Source organism: Carcharodon carcharias, chromosome 22, assembly GCF_017639515.1.
Source record: "Carcharodon carcharias isolate sCarCar2 chromosome 22, sCarCar2.pri, whole genome shotgun sequence".
NCBI lineage: Eukaryota > Metazoa > Chordata > Chondrichthyes > Lamniformes > Lamnidae > Carcharodon > Carcharodon carcharias.
In genome coordinates, this window is record NC_054488.1 from 50,675,322 (window position 1) to 50,700,726 (window position 25,405).

A 25,405-nucleotide genomic window follows, 5' to 3' on the forward strand; every position below is an offset into this window, starting at 1 on the left:
TTATGATACAGTCAGTCTTCAGAACTGGTACCATCTCTGAGCACCAACGTTGGCTCTGTTACAGGTGAAATGATTGCTTATTCCTCATTCCAGGTCATCGTAATGATGTCAAACTGTGCTCATTTTATCCGGTTGTTTCTAAGAATAGCTTTACCCTAAGAGTCAGTAATTACTTTTAATTGTGTCTATCTTTTGTAGGCCTGTACTCACTTGCCTAAAATAACTTAGCAAGACAGTAACCTCATACAGGAGTTCAGACAATGATTTATTAACACAGGATACAGTGATTAGTTGCCCTCTTTTTAAACACCCATAAATTTGCAAATCTTAGGTCTGATGCTGAATCATCTCCGGGGTAAACACTTACCATGGTGATTCCCAGACTCCAGATGTCAGACTTGACACTGTAGCCCTTCTGGTTCACCTCAGGGTTAATTCTCTCTGGCTGTAGAAAGAGGCAAGGTTTTACAGTTCAGCAGAGGAGTCACCTCCTGAAACTACATTCAACATCCCTACTCATACAACACAGGAACATCACCCGACAGAAAGACTCCAAGCTATATCCTGTGACCAAAGATAATGGATGATAGGAAAGCCTAAAGTCATTTCTTGGGAATTCAGAATGCTCCTTATATCAAAGAATTTCTATTAAAATGGCACTGTCACACCATTGCCGTACAGATCAGGATTTCTGCTGCTAATGTGGAGTCTTTGCTGATCCACTCTGATGTAGGGTTATATTTTTTTAAGCAGTTACCCTAAAACACTTTATAAAAATAAAATGGCACCCCTCTTCTGAGAATGGTCATATGTATTTTTAAAAGCAATTTCTTCCCCCTTAAAATTTCTCTCAAAGTATCTGTTAACCTTTGTGCATGATTCCCAGTTAATATGGCAGCTGGTGGGGGGCATACTTTTACCAAATACAGCTTGCCTCCTCTTGTACTGGGAGCAAAGTCATGAAAGCTTATCGAAAGCTACTTCAATTCGAGTCTCCAAGCTAGAAACCCGTTGCTGTGTTGCTGAGGGCCAATAACATCCAAAACAATTCATTCTGCACAGTGCAATTTTGATTATGGAATGTGGCTTTTTAAAATGCTCCATAACAGTGGTTCCCAGTGAGAGCGACCTCAGCACAAGTTCTGATCCAGGAATCGGCCAGGTTTTAGGTTTCTGGTTTAGGAGTCACGTATCAGTTCCCAGCCTAGGTTGATCTGCTCCAGAGCATTTCATCTTGGCCAGGGAGAGGAGAAAAAGCAACCAACCAGATTCACTCCTGAGTGGTGTCAGGTGATCTGGGTTGGAAGGTGCAGATGTGAGGCAGTGAGCTTGGACAGCATGGGGTCTACTTATAATGGCCGGATTTTATGGGGCTTCAGGGAGCGTGCTGGGAGGCAGGGGTTGGCGTGCCCATCGCTGTCCCGCCGCCACTGGCATTTTATCAGCGACAGGGAGACCCTCCCGCCCCCTAGACCGTCCTGATCGGGCACCCTGTGGGCCATGAGAGGCCCCCCCCCCACTAAAAAGGGCTGCCCCCTTAGAAACAACCCATAATCCAACCCCATCTACCCTCGCTGGGGTCTGATTCCACTCACCAGTGGTCCGGGACCTCCCATCAATGCTGCTGCTGTCTGGCTGCAGTCACAGCAGGTGGCCAATGCCTCTGGTGGCACTGCTGAGACTGAAGGGTTGCCAGCCCTCCGACTGAAGGAGAGGGGGGGTGGGTAGGTAGTGGGGGTAATATTATCCCTTAAAGGGACAGGAATCCAGACAGCAGGCAGTTGATTAGCACATAAAATTGGGACAGGGCTCCAATTACCGGCTGAGGCGCGGTTGCCCCCAACTTCCCAGCTGATGGGCAGGGCTCCCACTGTCCCAGAAAATGCAGGCCAATGTTTCCCAAGGCAAATAACATATACACACACACAGACATGCACATATACACACACATACACATGCACACACGCACAAAATCATCACACTGTCATGTGTGCTCAATGCAGCCACCATCATTACACTGTCAAGCAGGTCTTCAGTAACAACACAAACCAGAAAAGGCTCATTTCAGCTGAGCAGTTCCTTCAGCACAGGCACCATTAAGTTCTTGAGATAACAAACACTCTAAGCCTGGCCACATTATGTGAAAGTCCCAACACAAGATGTCGCCAGATTAATAAAGATGTTCTCATAAATTCTTATACAGGGTGAGAAGTTCACCTTATGCCCAGAACAGATTGCTCCAAACGCCTGTTCATGCTAGTCTGAAGTCCCGAACCAAACTGGACCCTGATTACTCTCCACATTGTGGTTGGAAGGTGTATGGACTTGTACTTACGGCCATGTATGGCTTGCAGCCCGCATCCATGGTTTTAGCTACTGAATCCACTAGGTAGCCACTAATGCCAAAGTCGCACATCTTAACCTGGCCTTGTACATTAATCAGAACATTGGATGGCTTCACATCTGAAAGAAAAAACAACTGTTATGCAACACCCCTGTTTATTCAAAACAGATTGAGCCAGAGCTAGAGGAGCTCAAAAAGTTTCCAACAGAAATGACCCCTCGCTATACTCAAGCAGTTTTTAGAAAAAAGATTAGACTCATTCCAACAGTTTAAGATTCACAGGTGCACGGCTTGTGACATGCCAATAAAGATACAACTTAAAATACAGAACAAAATGGCGTGAAGTGGTGAAGACGTACATCAGACTCCGAAATGCACAAGATCTGAGAGTTGATTTTGCGGACACATACTGTCGACAGGGAGCCTCACCCTTCAGCAGCACTAGTCAGGTATCTGGCCATACGCTGTACCTGGCTTCCTGCCCATTCATTTACACAGGAGGGAAACTGTGCCCTGTCGGGGACTGAATTTCTAACCTGCACCTCCATACTTGTACAATTCCCTTGCTGTGTCTGGTACTCAGCTGACAAAATAAAATTAAAAGCTAGATAAATGAACAAAACAAAGATCTTCAGTGGTTTGTGACTCCGAGTACAGGTCCATATCCAGCCCAAAAAATACCCTAGCAACACGTTTAAATTCCAAGCCTGAAGCTTACCACAGGAAAAACAGTACTTTATTATTAATATCCGCAGACCTGACAACATCTATGGAGAGAAAGACAATTAATGTTGCAAGTCCGAATGACTCTTTTTCAGCTCTGAAGAAGTTATACAGACTCGAAACGTTATCTCTGTCTTTCTCTCCACAGATGCTGTCAAACCTGCTGAGTTTTTCCCTTAATTATTAATATGTTAGACAGCATGAGAAATAGAGAAAAGGAGAATCCATTCTACACAGTGGGTTTTTTTTTATTCTATAAAATTCAAGATTCTTTCAACCTGAATGGTGCAATAGCCATTGGCACCTTCATGAAAACTGGAAGTGTACTAAAGAGTAGGGAAGATAATGATAGGCTTCAAGAGGAGATGGGCGGCTAGAGAAATGAGCTGACACATGGAAGATGAAATGCAGTGCAGAACTGTGCGAGATGAAACATTTTGGTATGTCGTTGGGGTATTTTTGCGTGTGGGGTTGGGTGGCGGGGTGTTTGATCGCAAGTTAGGTTCAAGGTCACAAGCAACTGCCTGACAGGTTCACTCAAATGTTTTCAATGTTCTAATTTATGCAACTCAACTCTTAAATAGTCTTTGCAGAAATGGGACCATAGTGCACTTGATCGCCCACAGGTTATTCAGTAATGTTGAATCCTTTGCAATTTCGAGTTCACACCTGGCATTCATAATCCAAGTTAAATAGCCTGCTTGTATCTATTCCGTGCATTTTAACATATAAAAGTTTGGAGCATGAACCACCAGCCAAACAGAATACCACATTTTCCACAGCCATCTATCAAGTGTTGTAGGTTAGTTGATTAGTCTTGGAGAATGATGATTAGAGACAATCATGGATTACACGAACAGGATGAATCAGCGTGTTTGTGATTACTCAACCTTAATTGTGTAGAAATGCATGAAAACTCACCATCTCCACCCTTCCTGGTGAGACTATAACATATCTTGTTTCAATAGAGGAGAATGCTTTGCTGCGATTACCGTAGTGTGTATAAACTTTTAGATCTACCACATAGATTAAATTTAACCAAATTAGAAATTCCTTGAGGCTGTTTTTAACGCAATAAATGGCCACAGGGAATGATCGCATCACCCAAGAGCCCTTGGGCCTCATCTAAATATTCAGCGTGACCTGCCACAGCCTGTCATGCCCCTACATTCAATCTCAGCCTACCTTTGTGCCCCAGAGATGGGGTGTGTGGAGCTGGTGGTTCAGGGGCTGGCTGAAACCAGCAAGAGTACCGTGGAATGGGGTGGGACACCCTGGTGTTCTTCCTGGCTCCACAGAATTATGATTTTAATTTCATTAACCTTTGCAGTGGCAGCTACTGGTTAGGATGTGTCCACATTCCAGAAGCCTGAACGAGGCAGGAATAGACTTGCTCTGCTCAAAGCAGCCAGATTTCACGTAAGGGTCCTCAGTCAGTGAGTAGGGCCCATCATTTGCAAACACAAGGAGCCCAACTTCCATTGTGGGCAGCCGCCTGAAAAACCAACTATTGGTTGCATGTTTTTCAGGCCCCCTTGGGGCATAGGACATTGTGCTCCCTAAGTTGGTCCATTTTGTACCCAGTTTAGGCTCGCAGGTTTACATTCTTTGCGCCTTAGTGCCTCTATTTTTTTGTTATGGCTTTATGCAGCAGGATTTCTCAGAGTAAGCAGCTCTTGCTCTAGACTTTACTGAAGTCAATTTAAAGTGAACAATTCAAAGACTTTGATAGTATAACATGAAACAAAAATAAATTGTACTGGGCAGCCGTGTGTTAAAAAGGGAGAAAAAGCAAAGCTGTATTACATCACTATTTGGAAAGCGACAAAACCATTACCAGATCTCCCAAAGGAAGCAAAGCAAGAGCGTTACTAGAATGATAGCAATCACACTAAACCTTTTAACTCTTCAGCAGCAAAGCTCATATTAGACCCAAATTTTATTGAACTATTACCACTTCATCTTGCCCTGTTACATACCCATGCAGTCTGTTGAGGGCAGTGCAGCTAAAACCAGATACATACCTCTGTGTATCACAGACAGCTTGCTGTGTAGATGCTCTAATGCCTTCACAATCTGCAAAACAAGCCCAGCACAAGTTAGCTACAAGACTACGGAGTGATACAGGAGCACCATTTGTCTTTTAAACTGTGGGACATTGTTGATTAAATTCAGTCTGCAGAGAGAATTAACTTATTACAAAGATGAGGACTCCGGAAAGGCTGGATGAAGAAAAACATATCATTGGGTCAGTTTTTCATTAATTACCTTTGAACAGGGAATGTTTCAGCGTCTTAAATTAAAATTCCATCATGAAAAGGATACAGACATGATATACTTATACAAGAGGCTCATTTATAAATGGTTCCCTCAAGTTTCTCAAAACTAAGCATCAGGATTGTCACCTGTTAATTACTGAATTTTACCTGCAGGTGCAAATGGAATATGGCATAAAAGGAGTCAACAATAGTAAAAAGGGACTCACAGAAACCGCTATTTTTCCTAAAATGTCTTCGGGGATAGTCATTCTTTTGTCTATCACTTGTTTATAGAACTTGTCCAGAGAAGTGTCCATTAGCTCCATGCAAATCCACACATCTCCCTGCGAGAAAGGGAAACAAAGCCTCAATAGTTTCACGTACATAGACACACCATCAAGATTGTAGCTTGATTAAAGGGAATAAAATGAACACTATTGTCAATAAATTTGAGCATCTGCTAGATTGGGGTCGACCACCAATTAGATCCTAAATGGAAGCTTGAATTTTTCAAGCCTTCTCCATTTTACTTGGTTTTGCAGCTGAAATTTGGCTATTTAAGAGCTTCAAATGGATAGAGGCTGAAGATTTGGCTACAAAAGTCCCCTTCCAGCCCATTTCTCTACAGTTCACGTGGACAAGGTGTAAACTCGCTCCCGGTTTGGAAGAACTAGAAATCTTTTACGCCACCAAACTGCAAAGTCAACTAACTACCCAATGGGAAACAAAAACTTCATATAACTTCAAAGAAGTGTTATAAAGGCAAAATTAGACATTGACACTTATAAAGCAATATTAGGGAAGCTGTCCAAAGGATTGGCCAAAGAGATAGGTTTTAAGGAGCGTCACGCAGCAAGAGAGGCAGAGAGTCAGGAAAGTTTAGGAAAGGAATTCCAGAGCTTACAGAATGGTTTAGTCATTCTTTTGCTTGGGGAAGAAATGTAATAAATTACTAAAACAATATCCTTACAACAAAATGATCAATAACAAGGAATACAATTTCAGTGCGGTAGCAATATTTTTTGCCTGAAAATTAACAATTAGGAAATCCTCGACTTAGGTTTCAAGCACATGGCTATATTTCAAAAGCAGCGAGAAAAGAATTTTATTGGGGAGTGTGCAACCACTCTTACAATTGCAATTGTAGAGGAGAGCATCTCCTTTCCTCTCCAAAAAGCGCAGAGCACAGGTCACTATCATGTGACTTCCGTAGATAACATGCTATCAGATTACACCAATAAACATGGCTGCTGGGCTGGGCTCCAACATAGGGCATATTGCAACAGTTCATCTTATAAGCCCCTAAGATAGACATTTGGACAATGGATATTTGGCTAAGCATGACTGCTCTTTCAACAAGGTGGTAGAGACACAAGGGCCAAATGGCCTCCTCCTATACTATACATTTCTATGATTCTACAATATTAAGAAACATTAAAACCACAGCTTCTGATCCTACCTCACGAACCAAACAAGTATGAATGGGATGGGAAGCTTAGGAGCTGTTGAAACAGAAGTTGAAATTCAGAATTGCAGAATAAACACAGTGAAAGGCTCAAATGGGGAGAGAGACAAATTATATTTAAACACGGTCCAACACCAAATATGGCAGCTGGAATCACTGTGTTGTCGTTGTCTGTGACTTGAACAGAAGTGTCTCTATTGAAAAAGGGGATTATCCAGTTGGTACATCCTCCAATTGCAATTTTTATACTTTATTCCAAATATTGTGCAAATGTGGTGGTCTATTTTAGGGGTTTATAAAATTGGAAGCTCAGTCATTCCATCACCCATACTCCCTGCACCTCCCCACCACCCAACACACAAGGTCAGCAGAATTACCTCACGAAAAAGTGCTCCATAAAAGGTAACAGTGAAGGGACAGTCTACTGTACGCATGGAAATATCAAGGTCCATCAGCAATCGCTTCTGCTCTTGACTATTCACTGTGGCACGGATCCTCTGAAGAAGATAAGACATTAGGGCATTACAAAGTAGATTGAAAAGTAGAGGGAAAGGCTCAGGATTGGCATGATATCTTGGAGGGCTGTTCTCTCAGTAAGTCTAAAGACATCATTGACCAACGTCAATCAATCACAGCATTGCACAGTATCTTGGTTGGTCAACACACAATTATTTCCCCATAGAATCCTGGCATTGGTTTTAATACCATACAGCTTCAGACCAGTCATGCAATCTTAACAAAAAGAACATAAGACATCGTCCTCCACATACACACCTACAATGGTGAATTGGATCCTATGTACTTACATAAGTCTCTCCTGGGTAGTAAGTCTGCTCTAACCAAACAATTACAACAAAGCCTCAATTTTCAGGGCTATGTAGAAGAAGCAGGGCATGGGGCTAAATGGGTAGCTCATTCAAAGTGCCAGCACAGACATGATGGGCTAAATGACTTCCTTCTGTACTGCATCATTCTATGATTCCGTTAATTTATGCATTCACACATAAAACTTTATTGCCAAGAGCAAAGTCACTATCCAATTGTTAACAGATTCAATTATACAAAAATAGGGGCAAAGTGTAGTGAAATAAGTGGTTTTAGATAGATATGTAATAACATACACATGCAATAGATATAACATGCACAAACCACTTATTCTATATGAATATCATCATAAGCCAGCAATGCATGGGTGGAATATTATGTCATATAGCATGATGTAAGAAATGCATAATGCACTTTGTATTCAATTACTTCAAATCAATATTCAATTGCATTAAGTACAGCTATTTTTAAAGTGCTTGAATGGGACAAACTCAATAGATCAATCGCTGTTTTGCCGATGTGTGTATGATCCAGAAGCCCATGTGCTAGATTCATGAACACGAAAGCTTCTCTTTAAATCTATATCCCCTTATTGTGTTGAATTAAGAACAAATCAACTCCCTCTTTGAGCATGTTAATAATACTTACTGCATTGTATAAGTTGGTAACTCAAAGTGATATATTCCTCTTTGTAAGTTTAGTTCTTGGCTGTTTTAGTTTACAATAGATCAGATGGTCCTACTCCCCTGCTATTGCACAAAATAGCCCCCTCATCCAGTCTCAGCATTATTCCAAAAACCTAAATTATGTCCCTTTTTTTTATTTTTACCCCTCATACTTTGTTTTCTCTCCATAATTCAATGATCTAAACCTTGGAATGGTCTTGATTATCCTGCTCGTAATTTTTTCCATTAACAAAACATCTGTGTTTTCTTAACAGCTCACCAGCGTAAGACAACTTCCATTAAAAAGCCAGATAAAGGGGCTGACACAATGAGAAGAGGCTATTTTACCACTCGGTACAAGTCTGCACACAGACTGTGGCAATGACCTACTGAAAACCTAGCCTCTACAGCAGAGGTCACCATACCAATAGCAAACAACTGAACTCCATTACAATGACTCATAGAACTTGAACAATGACACTTACTAACTAAGATAAATAAAGTGGGGTGTCTGAAACAAAACCATTAATTAACGAAGGAGTCTGAACTTTCCGTTCTAATAGAGACCTTCTTGTTTGTTGATTTGCCGCTGTGATGGGGGGAGGGGGTTGTCTTCCTTTAGATGCCAATACCTTCCCTTTTCCCAATTCCACCAACCCCACCCTCCAACACACCTTACTGTGTTCTACTGCGCACCAAAGTTACATCAGCAAAAGCAACAGTCAGTGTAAAAAGTGTATCAGAGGGAATGGGTGGAATTTTACCACCCTTCCTGCCGGTGGGACCTTCAGGTTCTGCCAAAGTCAGTGGGCTTTTGAACGGCTCACCGCATTTTACAGCCCCGGTAAAATTCAGCCCCATTTGTCTGAAGCACTTTTAAGACATTTCTGAGCTTCATAAAGATATCAAAATGCGAGTCTGCCTTTCCCTTACCCTAGCTGGCCAGTGTGTTAGGAAGGGGTTGAACTGAAGGGTTAAAACTAAAGATTAATATAAAAAAAAAGCTAAAAGGACATCACAACACTACACGATATAGATTCAGACCCTCTGAGGTGCCAGTTAATAGGAACCTAATCAAACCTACACGTGACAGGTTGTACCAAACAGTTCACTCAGCACAAATGATATTCTTTCCGCAGAACATCAGCAGTTCATCCTTAAAGCTTGCCGTGTGTCTTCATAAAAAGGTTTTCTGAATTAAATTAGCTTTGCCTTTTATAAATCAGGTTTAAATGTGCGGGTTAATTATCTAGTTCAGTGATGCGGCCACATGACAATGACAGTGACCAATATAATTTTACAAAAGAATGCATAGTAAACATAACCAGTGAAAGCACTGAGGATTAGATCCAGGGCATAACATTGGAAGCAGGGACCCATGCTGGTCAACTCAATCTGATCCTCATCATTCCTGCATTAGCGGAGTAGAGGAAGATGAGAATAGAGGGTTTGGAAAGCCATCAGGGTTTCAATAGGAGCAGCCAGCAAGAGATATTTCTTACACCTATTCTCACACAGACCAGAAGTGAAGCCATTTGATCTGCATAAAATTAGCCCGAGACTTCACAGAAAATGTGCATATTTTGCCTGCAGTGTCAACCGTTTGTCTCTTCACTTCAATCAAAACTTTACAGGCACTCTGGCCAGGATTTTCCAGTCATCAGGCGGGGTTAGCGGGAGCAGTCAGGGAGCCGACCACCACCCGCAATTGGCTCCGCATCGCGATTTCACGCGGGAGGGCCAAGTAAGGCCCGCCCTGCGTGGGTCACAAGCGGTAGCTCTGAGCATTGCCTGTGCGGGCAGGGGGAGGAGAGAGACCTGGGCCTGGCGCACAGGTCACGCATGCGCGCAAAAGAGTGCTTCAATCTCCCTGAGGCACGAGGCTGCCTCAGAGAGATTAAAGCGCTTTTTTAAAAAATAGATAAGGACATTAAAAATTGAATGAAATATGCCCCCTCATGTGACTTTGTCACAAGAAATGGGACATGCTTTGATTTTCAAAATAAAGTTTTTTATTTCATTAATCTTAGCTTTAGGAGACCTCATCCCGCTCGTGGATGAGGTTTCCTAAAAAAAAAAACGTAAAGGCCGCTTGGCTTTTTCGCCTGCCCGCCAACCACTAGGTTGGACGGGCAGCGTAAAATTCAGCTTAATTACCTTGTTAATGGCCTTAATAGGCCTTTCAATTATCGGCGGGCGCGCAGCCGACTCTGGCGTGTGCCCGCAGAGCAAAACATCGCGGGCGTTCACGATGGCGACGGGACGCATGTCAAGAGGTCATTGCGCGTCATTTTATGTTCCGGCACGCGTCCGCACGCCGAATATAAAATTCTGCCTTGTGTATTACATTCCCCTAATTCTTTGGATAATTAACAACAAGCTTTCAAAATAGAGAAATCTTCAAGACCAGGGTAGAACACACATTTGTTATTATTAATGGAGGATATAACTGAAGGACAAACATTCGCTTTTAATTCAGAATTTAAATTCAGACCTAGAAGATCCATAAACCTAAAGTTATAGTCATGGCAAAAAGCAGGTAGCTCTCCCGGCCCCCAGTCTCACCTCCAGAAAAATGGAGTAGGCAAACAGACACACTGGCCAGCACAACACACATTTCTTCATCCGTCTGCTCCATTCTTACCCCCACTGGGGCCTAAAAATCCAGCCCTTAAATTGTAAAATCACAGAGGTTCCACTTGTGTGAAAGGGTGTTGAAGGCAGGGTCAATGCCAAGTCCTGTATAAGGAGATTCTTCCATTTGTTTTAGTTGTAATGACTAGTTCATTATATTAGTTATGATGATTGATCAATTCCCAGAGCTGCATAAATACCATCACAAACTTGGTTCGGAGCCTAGCAGCACAGGATTTTGGTTGACATTTGCTGAAGGCTTTTAAAGAAAAACTGACATTGTTGGAGTTAAATTTGATCTGCCCCTTCATAAAAATTGTTGCTGGATTCTATTTAAAAGAAAACTGTGATAAGGTCAAATTTGGTAAAGGACTGGATTTTTTATCAACACAAAACAACACCAGCAAATCTCACAGAATTAGCCAATTAGTGCTTTGTGCAGTGGCTCAGCAAGTGCTGCATTGTGCTAGCAAACAAGTCAAAAAATACAAACACAATAAAAAACACCAAATCACATAAGAAGGTATTAGGACAGACGACTAAAGGCTTGATCAAAGAGGTAGCATTTTAAGGAGCATCTTAAAGGAGGAAAGAGAGACAGAGGGATTTAGGTGGTGGGGGGGGGGTGAATTCCGAGACCTTAGGGTCTCAGCAGATGGAAGACATGCCTCCAATGGTAGGGCAAAAAAACCAAGGGTGTGCAAAAAGCCAGAATTGGAGGAATGCAGTGTTATTGGAGGGTAGCAGAACTGAAGGAGGTTATAGAAATAGGGAGGGGGATGAGAATTTTAAGTTAGAGGCTTTGCTGAACCAAATACATCAAATGCTGACACATTAGAGCAAAAACACAACATATTTTAATACCCGGTTTCTCCAAACATCAACTAGATGATGGAATGAGCAGACAGCTGGAGTGATATTTTGGAAGGAGGTGGTGAAAAGGTCGAACCCATCTTGTGAACGATGCAAATTTAAGACGGTAACAAATTAAACACGAGATTGTGCCAATAAAAAGCACAATCAAAACTGGCTATTACACACTGTGTATTGTAGGATTAATGCTGGATCTCATGCCGATGGACATCAGAAAAATCACCATGTCGCTGCATAACTTACATAATTTCCACACAGAGCAGCTATCTTAAATTAGAAATGCGGTCCCCAGTTTCTTTTCATTTGTAGTAAACTAATCATTTACTGAATTACCTTCGCCTGCTATAAATAACACTTTTATGAGCTGCCTCTTTTAAGACAAATTTGGGTAACAGAATGCAAAAAATCAGTCTTGTGACCACAACTGAAGCAATAACATTTACAACAAGATCCAGAGAAACAGAAAAGGGCAATAAAATGAAACGTGAGTTAAAAACGATGAGAAGGAAAATCAGCTTCCATGTCAGAGAACAGGTTTACCTTCAGATTAACACCTGACTTCAGCACATCGCAGCAATCGCCACACAGCCTAAACAATATGTATGTATATTCCAATTGTTTTAAAGTTGCTAATGTGCACAAAGGGTCATTTACTGAATCATATGGAAACAATGGGGTGTGCACAAAGCAAACACCATTCCATAGACAATGTGCAAAAAGTAATGACTGAATTTCTCCTCCTCACTAAACAGTCTTCCTCTGTTGAACAAGCCTAGTCCTTCATTCATGGCGATGACACTATATGATCCACTGTACCCCAGTTCACGTAACCAAGGGGATGGGGGAAAAAGAATTGTCTTAGAGGCCATGGTCAGTGGTACAGACAGTGGAGTCCTGGTGATAGAAGGGAATAGACACAGTCGGGGGCTGAGGGAGTGGGTGCAGTAGGGTGACAGGCCCAGGATAAGAGTTTTGCAGGTGGGAGTCTCATGGGTGATGGTGGAGGGCAATTCATGGAGGAGGACTAGACAGGTTGCTCAGATAGCAGGAGGGGGCAGTGTCAGGGTGGGCATGGGGACAGTAATAGCTGTTGGCTCTGAGGGGAGGGCAGGCATGTGGAGATTGATCATGATAGGAGTCCAGGGTAATGGGGGGGGGGGGGGGGGGGGGGAAGAGTTCAAGAGTGACAGAGGGGAGAGGAATGGTGATATTGGGTGAGTCCATGGTGATTGGGGGAGGGGGGGGGAAGTTGGTGAGTGACAGGGGAGGTAGAAAGAGCAAGTTTCAAAGGTGACATGCACCATTTTTCCAAACTGACTGTGACCACGCAGTTAGTCAGTCAGTGAGACTCTTCAGGATGGGAGGAGGATCTTTTCAGGCAGAGTTTAAGGTCAGCACTAGTGGCCGACTGAAGGGTCACCCTAATGATCATGAGGCAACTGCGTGACAAACATGCCCAGTTGTGTTCTCTCTATAGTGAAGCCCACACAGCAGCAGGTTTGTTCCCGACTCATGGGTCTCATTACATCGAGATCCCAGCAAGGTGGCATTCATTCTGTGCCAATTGTCATCAGCTGCAGCCAGAGGCAGGGATGGAGGGAAGGAGGGAGGGAGGTGAATGTCTCCAAGGGGCACGGCTGGTGGACGGCAGTAAACTCCTGACTCCAAACCTCCATTCTCCCAGGTGAATGGCTGACAAGGGATCATGTGGCTAGTTTTTCCACACTGCCTTCTCTGGTTCTCCAGGATAATTGTTACCTGGAAGGGGTGGGGTGGGGATACCAATGTCTAGACAGAGGCCAGGTGATGGGCTGAGCACTTGATGCTGGCTTTGAGACGGAGGGAAACCTGTAAAGGACATGCTCATTACATTTATCACTTCAATTCATTCACACATCCACTGAAGCGTCGATGATACAGGCTGCAGCCAACCCTGCCTTGGCAATGGCTCTCAGCCAGATGAGGAGAAGTAGGCCTCATCGCAGGGCCAGGAGGAGCAAGGGCCCGAGCAGGAAGAGGTAGCGAGGCCTCAAGGTCAAGATGCTGGTGAACAGGATACAATACGTGAGCAGGCAGTGTTTTCATCTAGAGATGAGCAAAAGGCAATGCTGGAGGCACCTCCGTATGTCCCGGGATGTTCACAACTGCCAGCTTCTCCAGTACGAGCTACGGCCGCAAGGACTCTGGAGTAGTAATGCAGAGCTCCTGGCCTGCACTGAGTGAACAGCCGTCTGGGTCCCCTTTAAATATGGCGACAGGACCTTAGGCCCAAGAGATAACCGAGGGGTGGGCAACCACTAAGTGGCCTGCCCCACTTTGAGATTCGCCGTGATCCTCGTGGACGCATAATTAGCCGAAGAGCGGAAAGTCACGCGTGTTCAGCCACCCAAGCGGGAATCACGCCGATGTTCCTGCCTGCCACTGGATTTGGACTCCCAAACAGAAGATTCCACCCTTGGTGTAATTTTAAATGTTCCGCTTAGGCCACGCATCCACACACAGGCCTTTAAACCTTGCAGAATGTGGGCGAGCTGTCTGCTGGCACTTACCGAAATCTGAAGCGTTTTCATGATCATAAGGTGCTTGTGTGTCACAGCAGGTGCAACTACCACAGGGAACAGCAGCAGCATTGACCCAATAAGGGAAAAAAAGATGACCGCTTGGCTGAGTTAGTAGCAACCTTAGGTCCGAGTTTGAAACATGTAGGTTCAAGTTCTTCAAAAGACATGAACTATAATCTCGGCATTCTTGGAACTATGGTTTTACGAGTAAGATTTCGAAACCAATCCTGCGGCCAGTTCAGGTGGATTTTCAAAGACCCCATGGCACTAATAGTAGGAAGCTCTCCTAGTATCCTGGCCAGCACTGCTTCCTCTGGCAACGCCATCGAGTATAGATTATTTGTTCGTTTGTCAATTTAGTGGAAACCTGTTGTGTCCATGGGGTGATTTTTACGGCCCCCCAACAGCATCTTTGAAGGCAGGTGGGGGAGGCATGTAAAATAAAGCAGGTGGCCAGCCCACCACCTTTCCACTCACCCCCGAGCTGTCCCCAAAATTACTGGAGGCTTGTAAAGCAGCAGGCAGTCCACCCGCTCTTAGGCTTATTGAGACCCTTAAGCTGTCAATCAAAGGCCACTTAAGGAGCTCATTCCACCTCCGCTGCCATTACTACATTGGGCAGGGGAAGAAGGAAGGAAGGAAGGTGGCCAGACGGAAAATGTAACAGCTTGGGCTAAAAGGCCTCCTTTGGGGAGGTCTCCTGTGCCCATCGGGGGCAAACCCCAAGTTGGTACCCCATCTTTGTGCCTTTAACCCCATCCACTAAAACTCACTCCCCATGCCTCTCACTAGGGTCCTCAATCCCTCCTTGACCAAAATCCCCAGACTTACCTTGAAGTCCACAATCGAGCTTCCTTCTTCTTGGGACCGGTTGTAGTCCCGGCAGCGGCCACTACTGTGTTCTGGCGCGGCTGGGGCTACACAGCTGCCGGCCAATCTGATTGGCTGGCAGCCCTCAAGGGTAGGATTTCCAGTACCTGAGGGGTGCAAGTCCCACTCTCGCCTTGTTAAGACCACCCTGGCCAATCATCACTGCAGGGCAGCTGGACTTAAAGTTGGTGAGGTGCTGACCAACTTTCTGACCCAGGGCAGGAGTAATGCTGAGGCTCCTGGCCCGCATTGAGTGAATGGCCCGTGTGTTGACCTAAATTAACAACAGGGACTGAACGTCAAAGGGTTGCAGACTGCTATGGAATGTCCTGAGGGTGAGGTACACAGCTGTATATAAATGTAGCTCTGAAGAAAAGTCATACAGACTCGAAACGTTTCTCTCTCCGGAGATGGTGCCAGGTCTGCTGAGCCCCCCCCCCCACCACACAGCGGTGCATAGAGGTGGCTCTCTCTCTATGGAGGATCCTGGCCATACAAAAGTGCGTTTAGTTACTGTTAACGATATAGATTAAACTATTTGTACACCGGTCAAAAGTTGCAGCAGTCTCCTCCCTCCCCTTGGATGCACCGGAAATTAGCATCAATGCAGAGTGCTGGCCTTACCTTTACAGCCATTAGCGTACCACTGGGTGTGTGACGCATCTTCTCCACCACCCCATACGCACCGCGTCCCAGCTCCGATAATGGCTCCAGGTCATCAGCTTTCACTTCAAAATTCTGCAAGGACAAAGACTTAGTTTAATGGTCTCCAGTAAATGGGCCAACCAGGGCAGATAAAGAAACAGCGCACACTGTCAAAGAACTCACCATCAACAAGAACATTTTGCCCTACAGTACTGCCAGCTTGGTATTCAGACAGATAGAATTGCACACAAGAGCTGCCAACGAATTCACAGAAGGTAATGCATCATGGGGATATAGATCTCCAGCTAATCTGAGTCAGTCTCTGTTGTTTAAAGGACAGGGACATTATGTCATCTTGTACACCGTGTATAATTTTGCTGCTGAATGGGAACTGGTGTATGACATGGATCATCCACTTCAGGCCACAAGTGCTTAGTGCTGTAAGCACATCCCGAAACAAATGAAGGCTTGTTGCTGTTTACTAACATCCAGAGATGGAGACACGCTGCATTCTCTGTTGCTTGGGAAATTTTACCAAAATCTATTTGGAAGACAATGGGTAATCAAAAAAACTAAGAATTTTGAGAAAGCATTTTGAGGAAAATAATTGTTTTTTTTTAAGCGGTAACAATTTTCTGACTGCTCCGAATTACTCTCAGGAATATTCTCCATTTCATGGTCATTGCCGCTGGGAGAACTGCAAAGAGGACGTGTGGAGACTTTCTAAAATATTTTGAGCCTGATTTTAACTTATTCAAAACCCAGTCACCTAAGGGTTAAAATCAAGTCCTCTGTCAAAACTTCATCAAAACCCGAGCAACATTTATTCTGGAAGTTCTGTGAGGATTTCACCTAAACGGAGTAAGTATTGTGCAGCTCCACCTTGTAGGAATGGCCAAGAGAGGGGGAGTGTTTGGCCATGGGCATCTGGCTGGGTCTGTAAGAAGAATGGGATACAGACATGGGGCAGGCAGAGCACCAACTGCTGCAGGAGAGAGGAAGAGGAGGGAGAGATTGACTCCTTCCCCGCTGCAGGTACAGGATGTCCTCCTCCGCCTGAGCTCCTCCACCAAGAGCCCCACTGCTGTGTCTGAGAACCTCTGCAGCCTCTCCATTGAACCTTGAACCGTCCTGCAAAGTGTCAGTATATACCAGCCTGAGCACTCCACATCTTCAGTGTCAGTAGCTGTAAAGAGCTCGAGCACACTGCTCCATGAAAATTGCGTCTAATCAGTGCTCAAGTGCTAAACCTGCCGCAATCTGTTTAGCACCTCCAGGCAAGTTCAAATACAGGACACAGTGATCAGGGCCCAGATTGTGCACTAAATCCAGACTTTCAAACAGACTAGCCTTGTTAGCACTGCACTCATTTCGTGTATTTTTTCACCCATTCACCAAAAGAAACTCTTGATATTTTTTTGCCAAGTCAGTCAGAAGTTGCAGATATTCTGGTTCTTGTGTCAACAAAAGTATTTTCCTTTGCTGCAGGAATTTGTTCAATCCAAATGACTGTTTCTGTTTCCTCTTTTTGAAGCCTGAGAGATAGAACATACGTGGTAGAGGTACCTTTTATTATATATCAAAGATTACCTAGGAGATGTGTCTTATCAGGGTTAAGAAAGTAATGGGCCATTTCCAACTGCTTGTATTAATTGGTAATTTTTTAAAAATGAAATCACTGAAGGCATCAGGTTAAGCATGTACCCAAGTTCTTATCTGCGTGATAACTTCAGCAGAGCAGAGCAGGCCATAACATATTCTGCTCCAAAATCAAATTTGGAACATTACAGTCTGATTGGCTTATTGAAGCCTCAGTACCACACGGCTGAAGTGTTCTGGGCAGACTAGCTTCTGTAGCAAAGATGCGTCATTGTTTCTGTGAAGAGGTTTGGTGGAAGGATGAGGATAGCACAATTTCTTCACTTTCCTTCAGAAACTTGATAACCAATAGAGATGGACGCAATCAGTGTTTGAGCGTCATTTGAGCTCTGCATCAATACAGTATCCATACAGTACTTCTGTTGCACAAAGTTTCCCAGCTGGATTTAATAAGCTAGAAACTTGGGAGGAAAAATTTCCAATACACACTAAATGGACCATGCTTCTACAATAGAAAGTAGTGCATGGATTTGGACTGCATCATCCAAGACAGTGTCAGACACCTCAACTTTCTAACCCTTGTTCCAGGGTCACATCGTCAAAGCTCCAGGGGGAGCACATACTCAAAGGCATGGGATGGCTTTCATCAAGGTCTGCTTCAATCAGCAGCAGCAACTAACAAAATGCTGACTCCCTACTTGTACAGGAAAGGTTTTCAAACAGTAATGCCCTGCTTGTTTATGTATCATCATTTGAAAAGGACCTGCAGGCAAAGACATCCTCTGAGGCTTCACCACTGGCCCTTCATTTGTCTTAATGTTGTCTCAGGCTTGTTTTCACTGGACAAACACTGCACTTGCAATATTCCCATTATTTCATTAGATCCCTTTATAATTAAAATATTGCTGAAAAAAAGTAATGCTTTCGAAGCTTTTCATCTTGTACTCGTCAGGACAGAGTTCGCCAGAATACCAATTGTATAGGGAACAACAATTTATACTGCATGAGAAGAGAGTGCTGATTGATTGGCAAGTAGACTCTGATTGGTAGAGGTGTTGCCATGGAAAATGCACCAGGGAGCAGTTAGCTGCCAAGCTTTTGTCCAAATTCAAACCAGGCAGGTAGTCTTTGATTGGTCAAAGCATTGACATGGAGAATGAACCAGGGAATGCCTGTCCCCAAGCCTTTGTTTAATTGAAAAACAAGTGGACGTGCTCCTTCTGTCTGCAAAGGACAAGGCCCTGTGAGTGAATATGTGTAGCTTCTAGCATGCCTAAGTAAGCCACACTGTGATCATTTTAAATTGGGTTGGCAGTGTGCTTCTTAGCACAATCAGGATGTTTAGCAAGTGTTGTCCAATTTCAGAACCACATCTAATGTTGGACATTATATTTTTGAGTTTTGCAAGCACGGGCTGGTTGGGTATGGCCAGTTCTTTTCCTGTTGCAAATAGCTGAAGGGAGATGCTGTTTGATACAATCTGCCAATCGTTGGAACGTATGGCCTACGTTCCTGGCATCACATCAGGGCTGAATTTCATATAGCACATTACTCATTTGGGTGATGGCAGAACATCTATTTGTCTTGACGGTAAAATCCTGTTGGTGGAGAATACCACTTGTGTTGCAACCACATAGTAGCAGTGTGAAATGGCTAGCTTCGGCTGTTGCTCAAATTTTTGGGACACCTTAACCTTCCACGGTAATCTGAGATAGACTGTGCACTTTTCAGGACCAAAAGTGCCCACGCATCAAGCATTTTTCAACTAAATAAAAAGCTTGCTGGGCAGCCATTCCCTGGTTCATTCCCCAAGTCAATGCCTTGATCAATCAGAGTCAATCTGCCTGGTTTGAATTTAAACATAAGCTTGGCAGTTAACTGCTCCTTGGTGCATTCTCCATGGCAACACATCTACCAGAGTCCACTTGCCAACCAATCAGCATTCTCTTCTCAATCAGTATAAATTGTTGTTCCCTTTAAAGTTGGTATTCTTGCGAATTCTGTCCTGATGAATGCAAGACGAAAAGCTGTGACAACATGTTTCTTTTTTCAGAAATACTCAAGAGTTCTGTACTTCAAAATGACAATAACTAAAATAATTCAAACACTCAACTTCAGTTGCTGCTTTCTAAGTACAACAGATTTAAAGCGTACTTTAAAGGTCACTGCTAACGTAATGAAGACATCTTTCATACTCGGGGATTGGAATATACTTCAAGCATCCAAACATTTTCTAGTTGCATTTAAGCTCTGTTAGCTTTTGTACTTGGACCATTGATTGTCTTTCAATTTTATTTATAATACTGCTGCTGCCCCCTAGAGGAACATTAGGGGCAGGTTATCACAGATTGCAGTGATAGTTTCTTGCCCTTTGTGTGTGTGAACAGTGCATTTTCCCACAGGTTTCTCCCTTTCTCTCCCAAAACATTCACTTTTGCTGACATCGGATTTCCCAGTACCACACTGATGTGAGAGACGAGAATGAGTGGGTAGCTCACTGCAGACAAGAAGCCCTAGCTTTTAAAAAACACAATGGAATGTGTTGGTGGAAGGGACAGTAGGGTTTCATTAAGTTGATGAATCAAGATGGACCAAAAATCCTTTCTCAGTTGTTGTGAACTTGCACCATCTGGTTCTTTTGCTTTGGAGAGCATCAGGACCTTACTCAACACCCACAATTGCAGCAGGTGCCACTGGGTAGGGCCCAGCAACAGTATTCTGAGACAGTGTGCTGTAGCCAACTGAAATGGTCCTTCCAGACCCCTGGCTGCAGTCAAGCTTGGGATACTTTAGCTCGTCTGGCTTTATACCATCCGTATGGGTCTTCCCGGGGAATTTTTTTTTTATTATTTATTCGTTCACTGGATGCGGGCATTTCTGGCAAGACCAGCATTTATTGCCCATCGCCAATTTCCCTTGAGAAGGAATGCCCCATCCTAATCTCCTTACAGGTATTTCAGTGGCATAAGCAAATGGCAGGATGTAATTTTGAGGATGTTTGTTAGTCTCAATCTCTTCTGCCAGGCAAACTCACGGTTGTGACTTGCAGCTGTGCACACACCATGGCTAATTCCAAGGAAAAGGGAAGGTTTTTGCACAAGACCAAACTGCCTCCAGCAGCGGAAATCCCGTGAACAGTTGGAGTGTGAAAATATGCGTTAGCAAACATTCTGACACGATGATTGTCACTCTCTCTCTCTCTCGGATAAATCAAAACCACAACATTACAGGTTGTCTGCACAATGTCTTGAGCCAGGTTCAGAAAAAACTCTGTTGAATAAAAGCAAAATACTGCAGGTGCCAGAAATCTGAAACAAAATGCTGGAAAAACTAAGCAGGTCTAACAGCATCTGTGGAGAGAAAGACAGGGTTAACACTTAGACACCGTATGACTCTTCTTCAGAGCTAAAGAGAAGTAAAAAATGCGATGAAATTTATACTGTTTAAGGGGTGAGGTGGTGGAGCTGGATAAAAAGCTAGCAATAGGTGGAGGCAAAGGAGAGATTGACAGGAATGTCATGAACAAAAGGACAAAGGGGGTGTTATTGGTAGTGGTGCTGGCTAAAGGAGGTGCTGATAGTGGCATTATGTAAAAGCAGAATGTAGCAATAGCAGGACAAGGATAAGCACTCTGGAAAGAACAACATGAACAAGTGACAGGTGCCCCTTGTGGGAGGGAAAGGAACAGTGGCAGGAAAAAAAAGATTGAAAATAGGATAAAAAGTGGGGATAAAACAATGAATAAAAATAAGTGGATAAAAAATAAAAATTAAAAAATAAAGGTGAATATTGAAAAAAGGGGCATAAGAAAAAAGGGTGGGGATAGAGGAGAGAGTTCATGGTCTGAAGTTGTTGAATTCAATATTCAGTCCGGAAGGCTGTAAAGTGCCTAGACAGAAGATGAGGTGCTGTTCCTCCAGTTTGCGTTGGGTTTCATTGGAACATTGCAGCAAGCCAAGGACGGACATGTGGGCATGAGAGCAGGGTGGTGTGTTGAAATGGCAAGCGACAGGGAGGTCTGCTTCTGCAAGATGATGCCAAGGTGGTCAGAACCAAAGTGGTTCACAGGTTGTGCTTGCAGCGGTCAGGTACCATTAGGAAAGCCTTTTCCTGGCTGTTGCAAATGCCACCTTTTAAATAGCCCCTCCAGCACCCCACCCCACAAAGCAACTTTCCCCCTCCGACTGACAGAGGAAGGAGAGAGGGCCATATAAGACCTCGTGACAAGCGCAACCTTTGATAGGAACGTAGAAAGAGGAGTAGGCCATTTAGCCCTTCAAGCCTGTTCCACCATTCAATTAAATCATGGTTGATCTGCCTAACTCTACTTACCTGCCTTAGCCCCATATCCCTTAATATTGTGGGACAACAAAACTCTATTAATCTCAGATTTAAAACTAACAACTGATCCAGAATCAATTGGTGTTTGCAAAAGAGAGTTCCAAACCTCTGCCAGATTTGTGTGTGGAAGCGTTTCCACAGATATGCGCTCTCAAGGCCATTGCTCAGACCCCTATGAGCCCTGCAACATCCTCTTGCCTGTGTGAGGGGTCAGACTGCCCATTATCTTGCTGGGCTCTTTCTTTCCGTCTCTTGTGAGGGCATAGAGTAAATTCCTCACCTTAAATCATCATGCAGATTGCATGCTAATGCTTTTACAAACAAATTTAATTTTTAAAAAAATGATGGAAAATAGATTCTAGTTTTAACTTGGGTCAGTAGAGAAAGGCTTTTGAAAAACAATAAAAACTGAATGAAGTGATGCCTATTTCTAGCTGAGTGGAACTGTAATACTTTAGGCTGGGAATGTCATGCAACAGTGGTGCATTGCCCTCCAGTGGATAAAGCCAGCACAGCAACAAATATACCTGCGTCAGAAGTTTAATCATTATGGTGTTGCTCCTTTAGAAGTAATACTGCAGGGATAGATCTGCCTTGAAGAAACCCCTGCAATCTTGTAACAATTAAAGATAAATGAAAAACGATGTATTTGATCTTATTGTGGGCATCAAATTCAGGCTTGGCAAGGTTGGACAGAACACACGGCAATTGTTTGCCAAAATTTGACATCTATAACAGCGCTTCCCATCCAATCAATTCCTAGCTCAAAATACTAAACAGGCCCTTATTCTCAGATAATTACTCAAACATTTACAGGGTTTTACTCAGGAGAATTCTACGAACGCAAGGACAGAGGACTACAATGTCAAAAATCAGCAGCGTCTTGATCACTAACCAAGTCCACCAATGAGGTGAAGGTGAGAGGCGGCTCATGTGCAGCATAAACACTGGCATAGGCCTATTAGACTGAAGACAGGCTGAATCTGTGTTGTAAAACTCCATGTTCTTTTATCGTATGTCACAAATAAACAAACCCTAAAAATAACATTGTCATGCATGTCTCTGATCTGAGTGAACAAGCAGTTTACAATTTAATTCATGAAATTATAGTGTTGGCTTCCACTTGTAAATTCCTTAAAGGGACAATGCCATCCTGTTACCCAGGAAAAAGTGCAGCTCGCTCACTTTGTTTTTAAGGATTTGTTACAGCTTAAAATTTTGTTGCCAAGAATTCCAAAACAAATGGATAATATGAAATTTGTCAGGCAAAGCTTTGCCATAAAGCCACATCTCAATAGTTTTGTGTCATACTCTTTCCACACGCCATGTTTCCAAACAAGCTGGTCACTACGGGGAGCAATGACTCTTACCTTTTCACCGATAGCAATGCAAGCCTTTGAATCCAGATCTCTTGGTGGACTGCCGAGAGAAAGCAAAAGAATTCAGCTACCACATGATTTCTCAGAAAACAAACTCGATAATCCCATACAACACGTGAGGGAACATGCTTCACATGAGCTAAGGAGCAACAAAAAAAGTGTTAGGGATACAGAAGGGATTCATTAAGATGATGCTGCAAACCAAGAGGCCAGTTGTGAAACCAGATTGGAGAAATTGAGGTGCTTTTCATTAGATCTAAGGGGGAGATCTGGTGGAGGTGTTCGAAAACATTAGGGGCTTTGGGTAGGTAACAAAAATGGATTTCCATTGGCTGGCGAGTCAATGACGTGGGTGTTTTAGGGAGTTCTCGTATTAGGGTGCATGAATTAAACAATCATCTCAGGAACAAAGATGGGGTTAGTAAGTATGTGTTTTAGATAAGAGTTAAAACATGGAACAGCCTTCCGAAAACAATGTTGAAAGCAGAGCCTGAATAGACTTTCTTAAAGAAATGATAAATAATTGAAAAACTAAAAATTCAAAAGGGTACAGGGGAAAAAAAAAGGAGACAATTACTAAAATCAGTAGCTCTTTCAGACACCCGGCATAATCATGATGAGCCAAACAGTCTCCTTCTGTGATCCTAAAACAATGTTATTGCGGCTTTTTAAAAATAACATACAGGGTAACAAACACAGCCTGACCAGTAAATTCTGAAGATGACAACTCTCGAGTGCCAGGGCTAGCTGTTACTCAACAAGCCTGGCTGGAATGCTACATTTAGTACTAACAGCAGAAAAGGTTCACGTTCCTTCGGCAGCTAACTGCACAGCATGGAGAGTTCCACAGCCTAGAATTCCACCCCACCACCAAAGGGAAGGAAACTGGATCGAGAACAGGGAAAACAGATCTTGCATTTTATTCATATATTTAAACACTGAGAAGCATGTATAAATTGAGTGCCTGGAATTGCTCTTTATTCCAGGAATATTTCTACACCACATCCAAACAGATGTCAATTTTTCAATTCCACCTCCTCAGGCAAAACTGGAAAGACAGATACAACTCAACTCGCTGCACTTTCACCTTAATTATTTCTGGGGTTTTTTTTTTTTAAACCACTTTTAAAACTTGTTCCCAGCCCTCTGGCTGTATTTCACATGCGCAAGAGTATCACGGATGGGTAGCTCTCTCCTTTCCTATGAGAAGATGCCTCATAGGGATGTCCTCCCCACAACCCCGACTGGAGCTCTGATAATGTTCATGAATTAACTGCTTCTAGATTCCACAATACAATTTCTTACAAAACAGAAAAACACTTTTGGCCAATGCAATGTTGGGAGCCTTAAGCAGTGCAATAAGAACAGATCCGCAGATTTGGACAACTTGATGACAAGAGGAAGATACATTTGGCAGAGGCCAGCAATGCGCTCAGCAGTTCAGCTTGGCACCTTGGAAGTAATGAAACGGAGGTGCTTCACAAGAGCATTATAAAACAAAATATGACATCAAACTACAGAAGGAGATATTGGGGCAGATGACCGACAGCTTGGCCCAATGAGAGTGTCTTAAAGAAGGAAAGCAAGGCAAAGAGGCAGAGAGGTATGGGGAGGGAATTCCAGGGCTTAGGGCCTAGACAGCTGAAGACACAGCTGTTATTGGTGGAGAGATTAAAATCGGGGATGCTCAAGAGGCCAACGTTAGAAGAGCATGATATGGGGCCGGAGGAGATTACAGAAATAGGGAGGGGTTGAGGCCATGGATGGATATGAAAATAAGGATCAGAATTTTTAAATTGAGGCGTTGCTCAACTTGCAGCCACTGTAGGTCAGCGAACACAGGACCGAAAGGGAAATGGGACTTTGTATAAACCCAGAGACCAAGAATAAGGCCGAATGCAAAGTGAAAGGAGGCATGAGAATCAAAGCTCTGAACCTGACAGATACCGACTATCGCAGCTGACACCAAGTTACATTTAGGTCATTGCGATAGATTTTTAAGCAGTATACTGTAAAAAATATAACCCATCTTTTTAAATAGAGAAGTTGTTAACATCAGAGTATATTTACAATGAATAAAAGCACAGGTTTCTGTTTTATTTTTGTAATTATAACAATAATTTAGGCAAATTAGAAATGATTTTCTGCTTAAAAAGGGAACTGGCACACACCTACATCATGTGCATTCTTTCATGCACAATCCACAGGACAACTAGAATATCT

General features: G+C 43.3%; 1 protein-coding gene across 7 annotated transcripts in view; it reads right to left on the reverse strand.

Annotated features, from left to right (window-relative positions):
* The window catches only part of map2k6 (mitogen-activated protein kinase kinase 6), a 98,135-nt gene that overhangs the window by 41,079 nt on the left and 31,651 nt on the right, over window positions 1–25,405 (reverse strand). For 3 of the 7 annotated variants that reach the window (XM_041216976.1, XM_041216980.1, XM_041216978.1), the window contains exons 3-9: window positions 23,174–23,222; window positions 15,843–15,956; window positions 7,168–7,287; window positions 5,553–5,669; window positions 5,092–5,143; window positions 2,336–2,463; window positions 368–445 (exon numbers count right to left, since the gene is read on the reverse strand). In XM_041216976.1, the coding sequence (XP_041072910.1) occupies window positions 368–445; window positions 2,336–2,463; window positions 5,092–5,143; window positions 5,553–5,669; window positions 7,168–7,287; window positions 15,843–15,956; window positions 23,174–23,222 (658 nt within the window). The remainder of the gene's footprint in view (window positions 1–367; window positions 446–2,335; window positions 2,464–5,091; window positions 5,144–5,552; window positions 5,670–7,167; window positions 7,288–15,842; window positions 15,957–23,173; window positions 23,223–25,405) is intronic. The other 4 variants (XM_041216981.1, XM_041216977.1, XM_041216979.1 and 1 more) reach the window with 3 other exon arrangements.